The following is a 12,064-nucleotide window of genomic DNA, read 5'->3' as shown; positions in this document are numbered from 1 at the left end:
AACAAATACCACCATTTGCAACAACATGGATGGAGCTAGAGGGTATTATGCTCAGTCAAGTAAGCCAGGCAGAGAAAGATAAGTACCAAATGATTTCCCTCATTTGTGACATAGAACAAGAAAGCAAAATTGAAAAACAAAACAACAGCAGACTCACAGTCTCCAAGATAGGACTAGCGGTTACCTCAGGGAAGCAGGCAGGGAGGGAGGGAGAAGGGGATTAAGGCACATCATGATTAGCATACATAATGTAGGGGGTCATGGGGAAGGTCGTTTAGCACACAGAGAAGACAAGTAGTGACTATATAGCATCTTTCTATGCTGATGGACAGTGACTGCAGTGGGGCATTGGGGGTGGAGACTTGGTAATATGGTGAATGTTGTAACCACAATGTTGCTCATGGGAAATCTTTGTAAGATTGTGTGTCGATGGTACCGTATTTAAAAAAATGTAGAAACAAAATGATACGGTACATATTCACAATGGAATATAATTTAGCCATTAAAAAAAAAGAAATCCTGTCACAACATGGATGATCTTCAGTTTATTATGCCCAATGAAATAAGCCAGGCAAAGAAAAATATCATATGATTCAATTTATTTATGGGATACAAAAACAAAGCAAAACATGATGAACAAAACAGCAGTAAAGTCATAGACATTGAGAAGTGAGTAGCAGTTATCATGGGGGGGGGTGATAAAGGGGCACAAAAATTCTCAACCATAATATAAGTTGGTCATGGGGATTGTAGCACAGGATGGAGACTACAGTCAATGATTCTGTTAACATCTTTCTATGCTGACAGATAGTAATCACTACTGGGGGTAAGGATTTAATAATATGGGTAACTGCTGAACCACTTTGTTATATATCTGAAACCAATATAAGATTATCTACCAACAATACTTCAATAGAAATTTAAAGAAAAAAAAATTTTTTAATGGGCCTATAAAAACCCATGACATATATACCATCATCTTCTGAAGAGCAAAGTACCACAGCAAGATTCCAGTGTATTAGAAACCTGAATATATGCAGACAGGTATCTGGCAATACATACCAATAATGGTATATAAGCATAATGATACACATATATGCATGCAATAATCATGCGTATATCATTATGATTATCATTAGAATATTAGTCAGAGTATAACCTTAAATTTTTAATAAAATACATGATTTTCATACTTTTCTAAAGTTAAAGATATCCAAATATCAACACCCCATAATTTGCAAACAGAATCACATCCTTCAATTATACCTTTGATGAAGATTATTTATTTCTTCATCCTTGCGGTTTATTTCCACTCTGGCAGTTTTGATAAGTGCTGAAATATTCTTCTTCAGAGATTGATTTTCATTTTTTAAGCTGAAATTCTAAACATCATAGAATATATTCAATAAAGCACATCTCTACAGGGTCATTAAACTACTACCTGCAACAGCTAATGATTATCAAGTGCCATCCACATGCCAGGCATCACATATTTTATCTTATGTAATTACCAAAAAAGTCCAATGAGTAGTGATGCTCATTAAAGATGGAGAAGATGAGACTCAGAGAAGATAACTGGCACCATTTAAAGTGAAAGCACTTAAAATAGCGTTCAAAATGAAAAGCAATAAATAAATAGTAAGAAAAAACTTCTGCCTGGGTCATTATCCTGAAAATTGAAAATAAAAATGATAAAACAATCATTACATTAAGAACTTAGCTTTAACTGGCAACAACCTATTAATTCTCAGTTGAATGAATTTAAAATTGCCTGGTTCTTTGGGGGACAGGGAAAAGGAACAGAAACAACTTTACCAAAACACAAAAACCAGAACAAGACATGACATTCCTGGTTCTTGCAGCATGATCACAAAAGGTCACTGGCAAAACCTGTGAGGGCATCACCATTTTCCCACAACAGCCATTCTAAATCTTTACTCTTCAAACCACTCTCTTTGAAGCCACCTGATATCAAATCTATGAATATTCAATAATTTAACTAGTAGCTCGTCTAACCGATCTTTCATGTCAATCTCATTTAACAAATCAAGTTGTTTTCCTAAACTAACTTCTTTGCACAGGAAAGAATGTGCATATTTTGCCAGATCTGCTATTTCATTTTAATACTAAAAAAGTTTCCTTATAAAAACTTCAGCATTTTAATTTCTAACTAAAAATCTTATTAATTTTGATTTTAAAAGTTAATAAGGCAAACATAAAATATTCAATCCTACCTGTGTCTGAATGTCCTTAAACTTTTTCATTAGCTCTTTCATTTGCAGCTGACATTTTCCATATTCTACTTGCAACTGTAAGGCATAGAAGGAATAATTTAAGCATCATTCTAAATTATTTTTTTATCTCAAATGGTATTACAAAATATTAAAAATTTTGAAAATCAACCTACTAAGAAAGATAGAGGACATCTATTTTTACTTGCATGTATTTAATAAGATTACTGGCTTTTAAAAGTTGGCCCTACCAATAACGTATTCTTTAGTTTCATACTCAATCTTCAAGCCTTAAAATTCAAATAAGGTCGGAATAAATTCATCAGAATTAAGTCTCGGAACATTTTATTACTTAGGTGATATCATGAAAAGATAAATTGTTATGTAACACTGATTGCCTTTGAGGTCGTATATTCAGACACTTATATTTAATCAAGCAAAATTACAACTAAATGTAGACAAGTACTCAGACAACATTTGTCTTATGAAAGAGATCTGCAGGCAGGAACTATCTTAAGTGTTCTTTTAGTCTAAGAGCTACTTTCTAAATACAGAATGTTTCTTCCATCGTAAGCTGGTGCTTGCACTTCAGGAGCTACAAAAAAAAAAAAAACTGTCTGTAATAATTCTGACAACCTGTACATACATCATTATATGTTGCCTCCTTTGCTGTTCCTTCTTCAGTCAAGATTTCTTCATATAAATCCAAACAATTTCTGGATGGCACACAGGATTTTGAAGAATTGTCTAAAACAAAAAACCAAGCAAGCTTTTCAATTAAAATATGTACTTCCAGATTCAATGAAATCAGTATTAAAATTCCAATGTCACTTTTCACAGTAATAGAAAAAATTTATATGGAACCACAAAATTACAAAGAGTGAAAGCAATCTTGAGAAAGAGCAAAGCTGGAAGCATTGCACTTTCTGATTTCAAACTGTAACACAAAACTACAGTAATAAAACAAAACCAGATACATAGATCAATGGAATATAAGAGAGAGCCAAGAAATAAACCCACACATATATGGCCAATCAATGACAAAGGAGCCAAAAAATATATAATGGGGAAAGAATAGTCTCTTCAGTAAATGGTGCTGGGCAAAAATTCTCAATCATAATATAAGTTAGCCTCTGGGATACTAATACAGCATGGAGAATATAGTCAATGATTCTGTAACATCTTTTTATGTTAACAGATAGTAACTGCACTAGTGGGAGTGATAATTTAATAATATGGGTAACCGAGAGACCACTATGTTGTATACTTAACAATAATGTAAGATAGCATATCAATGATACTTCAATAAAAATAATAAAATAATTGGTGCTGGGAAAACTGGTCAACCATGCCAAATATTGAAACTGAAAAAAGAGAAGAACAAAATAATAGAAAAAAAACAATGAAACCAGGAGCTGGTTCTTTGAGGAAAATAAACAGATAACCCATAGTCAGACTTATCAGGAAAAAAGAGAGTGTACACACATGAACAATGAACAGAATCATAAAAGAAGAAGGAATAATTACAAAGGATACAACAGAAATACAAAGAATTATTAGAGAATACTATGAAAAATCATATGCCAATAAATTGGACAACTTAGAGGTAATAAACAACTTTATAGAAAAATACAATCTTCCAAGACTGACCCAGGAAGAAACAGAATATCTGAACAACTTACCAGAAATGAAATCAAACTGGTAATTAAAAACTCCTCCAAACATAAAACACCAGGTCCAGACAGCTTTACAGCCAAATTCTACCAACCATTTAAAGAAGAGCTAATAGCCATCCTTATTAAAGCATTCCAAAAAGTAGAAGAGGGAATACTTCCAAAATCATTCTATAAGGCTATTCTAATACCAAAACCAGGCAAAGACACCACAAAAAGAGAACATTATAAACCAATATCCCTGATGAAAATAGATGCAAAAGTCCTCAACAAAATATAAAGCAACCTAATCCAAAAATACATCAAAAAGATCATCCATTGTGGCCAAGGGGGATTTAGTCCAGGGATGCAAGGGCAGTACAATATTCATAAATCCATCAACATCACACATCACATTAACATAAAGGATAAAACCACATGATCATCTCAATAGATGCTGAAAAAGTATTTGAAAAAATTCAACACCCATTCATGATAAAAACTCTCAACAAAATGGGTATAGAGCACAAGTACCTCAACATAATAAAGGCCATATATAACAAACCCACAGCCAACTTGATACTTAACAGCAAAAAGCTGGAAGCTTTTCCTCTAAGATAGAAGACACGATAAGGATGCCCACTCTCACCACTTTTATTCAACAGACTACTGGAGGTCCTATCCACAGCAATTAGACAAAACAGAGATGAAAGGCATCAAAATTGGTAAGGAAGAAGTTAAACTCTCACTGTTTGCAGATGATATGATATTATACATAGAAAACCCTAAGGACTCCAACAAAAAACTACTAGAACTAATAACTGAATTCAGCAAAATTGCAGAATACAAAATTAACACACAGAAATCTGTTGCATTCCTATATATTAACAATGAATTAGCAGAAACAGAAATCAGGAAAACAACTGCATTTACAATTATATCAAAAAGAATAAAATACCTAGGAATAAACCTAATGAGAGAGGTAAAAAACCTAAACCCTGAAAACTACAAAACACTCATGAAAGAAATTAAAGAAGACACCAAAAAATGGAAATCTACCTCATGCTCAAGAGTAGGAAGAATTAATATTGTCAAAATGGCCATCCTGACTAAAGCAATTTAGGGATTCAGTGCAATCCTTATCAAACTGCCAAGAGCATTCTTCAATGAACTAGAACAAACAGTTCTAAATTTATATGGAATCACAAAAGACAATGAAGAGCCAAAGCAATCCTGAGAGAATAACAAAGCTGGGGAGATTACACTGACTTCAAGCTCTACTAGAAAGCCACAGTAATCAAAACAATTTGATACTGGCAAAAAAAAAAACCAACCCACAGATCAATGGAATAGAATAGAAAGCCCAGATATAAACCCACGCATATAAGGACAGTTCATATATGATAAAGAAGCCATGAATATACAATGGGGAAAAGACAGTCTCCTCAACAACTGGTGTTGGCAAAACTGGACAGCTACATGGAAGAGAATGAAACTGGATTATTGTCTAACTCCACACACAAAAGTAAACTCAAAATGGGTCACAGACCTGAATGTAAGTCATGAAACCATAAACTCTTAGAGGAAAACATAGGCAAAAATCTCCTGAATAGAAGCATGAGCAATTTTTTCTGGGCACATCTCCTCAGGCAAGAGAAACAAAGCCAAAAATGAATAAGTGGGACTATACCTAACTAAAAAGCTTCTGCACAGCAAAGGACACCATAAGAAGAACAAAAAGGTATCCTACAGTATGGTAGAATATATTCATAAATGACTCAGCTGACAAGGGATTAGCACATAAAATACATAAAGAATTCAAACATCTCTAAAACCCAGAAAACAAATAAACTGATCAAAATATGGGTGGAAGATGTGAACAGACACTTCTCCAAAGAAGAAATACAAATGGACAACAGGAAAATGAAAAGATGCTCCATATTGCTAATCATCAAGGAAATGCAAATCAAAACCACAATGAGATATCACCTCACACCAGTTAGGACGGCCAACATCCAAAATGCAAGAAACAACAAATGCTGGTGAGGATGCAGAGCAAGATGAACCTTCTTACACTGTTGGTGGGACTGCAAATTGGTGTAACCACTGTGAAAAGCAGTATGGAGGTTCCTCAAAAAACTAAACATAGAAATACCATTTGACCCAGTAATTCCACTCCTAGGAATTTACTCAAAGAAAACAAAATCCCTGATTCAAGATATATGTACTCCTGGGTTTAGTGCCACACTGTTTGTCATTGCCAAGACATGGAAGCAACATAAATGTCTATCAATAGATGAATGGCTAAAGAAGATGTACATATACACAATGGAATATTATTCAACCATTAAAAGAAAACAAATCCTGCCATTTGTAACAACATGGATGGACCTAGAGGGTATTATGCTCAGTGAAACAAGCCAGATGGAGAAAGACAAATACCGTATGATTTCACCTATTTGTAGAATATAAAAACAAAGCAAAAGAGAAGGAACAAAAGAGCATTAGACTCATACACACTGAGAAGTGATTTGTGGTTACCAAGGGGGAGTGGAATGGGCAAGGGAGAAGGGGAGCAGGGCTGTTAAACCACTGTGCTGTACATCTGATTAAAAAAAAAGAATTAAACTGGACTCCTATCTACATCACACACAAAAAAAATCATCTCATAATGGATTAAAGATTTGAATGTAAGACCTGAAACTATAAAATTCCTAGGAAAAAAGCTTCAGGTAGGCTCTTGGACATCAATATTGATAATGATTTTCTGGATTTGACAAAGCAAAGGCAACAAAAGCAAAAATAAACAAGCTGGACTACATCAGATTAACAAGCTTCTGCACAGCAAAGGAAATCATAAACAATATGTAAAATCAGCCTTCAGACTGGGAGAGAATATTTGGAAATTATATTACCTAATAAAGTGGTAATATCTAAAGTAAAGAATCCACACAACTCAGTAACAACAACAAAAAAAGACTAAAAAAAATGGGCATAAGAACTGAATAGACTATTTCCAAGGAAGACATGCAAATGACCAACATGACTGGTTCATGAAAATGTGCTCAACATCACTAATCATCAGGAAAATGGGACTCAAACCCACAATGAGCTATCACCTCACACCTGTTAGAATGGCTATCATCAAAAAGACAAGAGCTAAGAAGTATTGGCATGGATGCGGAGAAGACGGAAACGTTTCCACTGTGGTGGGAATGTAAACTGGTGCAACTACTATGGAAAACAGAGGTTCCTCAAAAAATTAAAAATAGAACTACATTATGATCCAGCAATCCCACTTTTGGGTATATATCCAAAGAATGAAAACAGGATCTTGTAGAGGTATCTGCACTTCCAATGTTCACCAAAGTATTATTCACAATAGCCAAGATATAGAAACAACCTATGTGTCCTTCAACAGAGGGTTGGATAAAGAAGATGTGTAAATACAATGGATCATTAGTTAACTGTGAGAAAGACAAGCAATGTGTCATTTGTGACAACATGGATGGACCTTGAGGGTATTACACTAAGGGAAATAAGTCAAACAGAGGACAGATACTGTACCACTTATATGTAGAATCTAGAAAGGCCAAATGCATAGAGACTAGAATGGTGGTTATGAGGGGCTGGGAGTGTAGGAAAAGAAGACATGCTGATCAGAGTATAAACTTCCAGCTATTAAAGGATAAGTAAGTTCTGAGAATCTCATGTACAGCAGTGATGATAGTTCAAAATATCATTATTATATAATTGAAAGTTGGTAAGAGAGTACATCTTAAATGTTCTCAGAACAAAGAGGAGATGGAATTTATGTATAATGCAAGTGCTAGCTTACTAAGGCAGCAATCATTTTGCAATATGTAAGTATATCAAATAAACACATTGTACACCTTAAACTTATACAATGCTGTCTGTCATATCTCAATAAAGCTAGAAAAAAAAGTATGTGTTAAGCTTTTTGATTTTGTGTAGGGCTATATATTTCTCCACCTCCTGCATTTCATCCAAATCTATACCGATTTCACAGTGTTGGAGAACCACTTTACCTAAAAGACAGGTAGGTGTGTGGATCCTATTTTTCAAGGCTTTGAGAGATCTGATTATGGACAAGGTTTCTAATCTGGATAGGTCAGCAGACTCTGCATATCACAGTCTTACTGATACATACTGATACATAACTACTCTTTTCAAAAATTCTAATATCATATAAATTATAACTTAGTATATGTAGTTATGCATGTACAGAAACTACTACCAATTGCATTTCAATTGTACAAAATATTTTTGCTGAAGGTCCGATTAAATCTGAGACCTAGACGAACAACAAACCTGAGTGCTAATTTGTTTTACTGATCAATCTTTGGGCAAGAAAATAATTACCCCAGTATACTTATTTCAAAGAATAGGCAGATTGTCCAGGATCTATGAGTTACTCCAAGAATCGGTAACAAAAAAGTAAACACTTCCAATAAACTGACCAAACAAAATCAAACAATTTTCTTGTAGAATTTACATACCAGAAACAGCACTGTCCAACCCAGCATATATGTCCAAAGAACCTTCATCATTATTTTTAAGAGGAGAAGCTGCAAGAAAATCAAAGACTGGTTAAAACTGATGTTATGCACTTAGTGAAGTTTTTCCATTCCTACTCTGAAGGATCAGAGATTAGTCTTCCATCAAAAGACAGAACTGTTTAATAAATTATTACACAACCTTATAAACAGGAAGATCTTAGCACACAGACTTATGACTCTGTTACTTCATATTTACACTTAAAAGGGAGAAGTTTCCAATTCCAGTAATAGCAGAGTAGCTTCTATCAGACCAATCCTCCTCCAGATAACAACTATAAACTCTGAACAAAATACTAAAAGCCAGCTGCAATCAAATGCTCTACCACTAATCTTATTCTGGTGATCACTTTGCAACACATACCAATTTCAAATCATTACATTACAAACCTTGAAACTAATATAATGTTCTACATAAATTATGCCTCATTCTTTTTAAAAAGATAACTGAAAAATTAGAGCAATCGACAGCAGGCAAAAACTGGAAGGGAGACAACATCTGAAAGAATAAAATGACACTGAGTGAGTTCCCTATCCCCCTTTATTATAATCTTTTGTTGAAGGATAGGCTCCTAGCTGGAGCCATGACAGGCAGTGAAAACTCATACAAAAACCTCCAGTCTTAATAGCTTGAAGAACCAGAGAAAAAACTTTGGGGGTAATAATAGCAACTAGAATATAAGTGAAGAAATTGAGAGAACCACAGAGGGGATTCGCCAAATTGTGCCCAAATCTGAGTGACTCCAAAAACTATACAAGTAAAAGTTAGAACCCCAAAAAGTTCCCCTAAAGCTAAAAAATCTGAAAAGATTTCAGCTGCTATCCATCATTGGGAAGGCAGAAGTTTTTCAGCCAAGTTAAATACCTGCTAAAATTAAAAACACCACCACCTTTCAGAGGAACATAATAAAATCCAATGTCTCTGTAACATAACATTTACAATGTCCAGAATGCAATCCACAATTACTAAATGGGAAATCTAGGCAAAGAAATAGAAACAATTAAAAGAGCCAAATGAAAATCCTAAAATTGTAAATGACAATATCTAATGTAAAAAAATTTCACTAAATGTGCTTGACAGAAGAGCCAGTGGCCTTGAAGATACATCAATAAATATCACCCAATCTGAAGAGAGAAAAATATTTTTAAAAAGAAAATTCTTAGTAACCTATAGTATAAGATCAAAAGTTCTCACATACATACATCTGAAATCCCAGAAGAAAAGAGATAACGGAGAGGAAAATGACATTAGAAGATCATTAAAAGGACTAGAAATGGTAAGTACCTGAGTAAGCATAAAAGTCTGATTCTTCCCTTTAACTTCTTTTAATTCCTCTTAATTTCTTTAAATATCAGGACAGTTTAAAATAAAAATTACAGCATTGTATCATGGGATTTATGACATCTTTAACATAAGTGGATGGATAGAAGTTAAATGCAGCATTTATACAAGATCCTACATCTTAGTGGAAAGATACAATATTATTAAATAGATGAAAAATGTGAAAGATATATACTGCAATCCCATGAACACCACTAAAAAATACTACAGAAATACAGCCCAAAAAGCTTATATATACAGTAGAATGGAATCCATATATTCAAATAATATTTGAAAGAAGGCAACAAGATCCGAAAGACAAAAATGATCAGAAAATCATGATGACACAAAGTAAAACTAAATATTAAAATGAGGGCTGTAAACACATTCACAGTAATAAATAACACTATTGGGTTAACTGAAAAATTGGAATAAAAATGGTAGATTAAATAAAAGTATTTAAGTTAAATTTACTGAAACTAATAACTATGCTGTTGTTATGTAAAAAAACAAATTTTTCTTATGAAATACACACTTAAGTATTTGGAGGTAAAGGATAATAATGTATTCGATTTACCCTGATAAGCATCAGAAAAAAATTGGTGTGTGTGTGTATGTGTGTACACAATGATACATAGAAAATGATAAACCCACTGGTATAAAATATTAACAAGAGGTAAATACAGAAGAAACCAGACCTGAATCTAAGTCATGAAACCATAAAACTCTTAGAAAATAACAGGCAAAAATCTCTTGAATATAAACATGAGCAACTTTTTCCTGAACACTTCTCCTTGGGCATGGGAAACAAAAGCAAAAATGAGTAAGTGGGACTACATCAAACTAAAAAGCTTCTGCACAGTAAAGAACACCATCAGAACATATATTCGTAAATGACTCATCTGATAAGGGGTTAAAATCCACAATATATAAAGAACTCAACATCCAGAGAACAAATAAACCAATATGGGTGGAGGACCTGAATAGACACTTCTCCAAAGAAGAAATACAAATGACCAACAGGCACATGAAAGGATGCTCCACATGGCTAATCATCAGGGTATTGCAAATCAAAACCACAATGAAATATCACGTCACACCAGTTAGGATGGACAACATTGAAAAGACAAGAAACAACAACTGCTGGTGAGGATGCGGAGAAAGGGGACCCCTACTTTCCTGTTGGTGGAATGTAAATTAGTTCAACCATTGTGGAAAGCAATATAGAGGTTCCTCAAAACACTAAAAATAGAAATACCATTTGACCCCAGAATTCTACTTCTTGGAATTTACCCAAAGAAAACAAGATCCCAGATTCAAAAAGACATATGCACCCCTATGTTTATCACAGCACTATTTACAATAGCAAAGATATGGAAGCAACATAAGTGTCTATGAATAGATGAATGGCTAAAGAAGATGTAGTGTATATATACACAATGGAATATTATTCAGCCAAAAAGAAAAGAAATCCTACCATTTGCAAAAATATGGATGGAGCTAGAGGGTATTATAGTCAGTGAAATAAGCCAGGTGGAGAAAGACAAATACTCTGTGATTTCACTTATTTGTAGAATATAAAAACAAAGCAAAACAGAAGTAACGGAAGATCATTAGACTTATACACACTGAGAGGTGACTTGTGGTTACCAAAGGGGAGTGGGTGGGAAGTGTGAATGGAGCGGGAAAAGGGGATTAAGGGGCACTATAATTCACAGTCACAATATAGGTAGGTTATCAGGAAGGCAGTACAGCACGGAGAAGACAAGTAATGGCTATAGCATCTTACTATGCTGATAGACAATGACTACAATGGGGGGGTGAGGACTTGATAATATGGGTGAATGTTGAAACCACAATGTTGCTCATGTGAAACCTTCATAAGATTTTATATCAATGATACTTTAATTTAAAAAAAATACACTGGCTGTTACTATCAAAAAATGCATGCATGTGGACAGGAACCTCAGAGAGAGTAATTTGTAGAAATGAAAACAACTGTTTCTAGAAAATGAGATTAACAATGTATCATACTGCAAAATAGTGAGAGGTGTAGATGAGATAAAAGTTAACCATTTGTTAATCTAGGTGAAAAATAAAGGTGTTCATTATATTATACTTTCAATTTTTGTTGGTTTTGAAATTTTTAAAGAAAAAATATCACAAGAGAAATATGTGGCAGCATAACAAACTGAAACTACATAAGCACAAAATAATTAACACACACAAAAAAACAAAAGTACCCAGAGTGGTTAAGATGGCTGTTATTTCATGTGAATCTTC

The 12,064-nt window shown here is 33.9% G+C and overlaps 1 protein-coding gene across 3 annotated transcripts in view; it reads right to left on the bottom strand.

Annotated features, from left to right (window-relative positions):
- CASP8AP2 (caspase 8 associated protein 2) overlaps nt 1-12,064 on the bottom strand; it is a 61,362-nt gene that overhangs the window by 23,325 nt on the left and 25,973 nt on the right. For 2 of the 3 annotated variants that reach the window (XM_057489416.1, XM_057489417.1), the window contains exons 3-6: nt 8,404-8,472; nt 2,878-2,978; nt 2,235-2,309; nt 1,267-1,382 (exon numbers count right to left, since the gene is read on the bottom strand). In XM_057489416.1, coding sequence (XP_057345399.1) covers nt 1,267-1,382; nt 2,235-2,309; nt 2,878-2,978; nt 8,404-8,472 — 361 coding nt within the window. The remainder of the gene's footprint in view (nt 1-1,266; nt 1,383-2,234; nt 2,310-2,877; nt 2,979-8,403; nt 8,473-12,064) is intronic. The other variant, XM_057489418.1, reaches the window with a different exon arrangement.

Source organism: Manis pentadactyla, chromosome 12 (assembly GCF_030020395.1).
Source record: "Manis pentadactyla isolate mManPen7 chromosome 12, mManPen7.hap1, whole genome shotgun sequence".
Classification (NCBI taxonomy): Eukaryota; Metazoa; Chordata; class Mammalia; order Pholidota; family Manidae; genus Manis; species Manis pentadactyla.
This window is presented reverse-complemented; position numbering and strand designations above follow the sequence as displayed.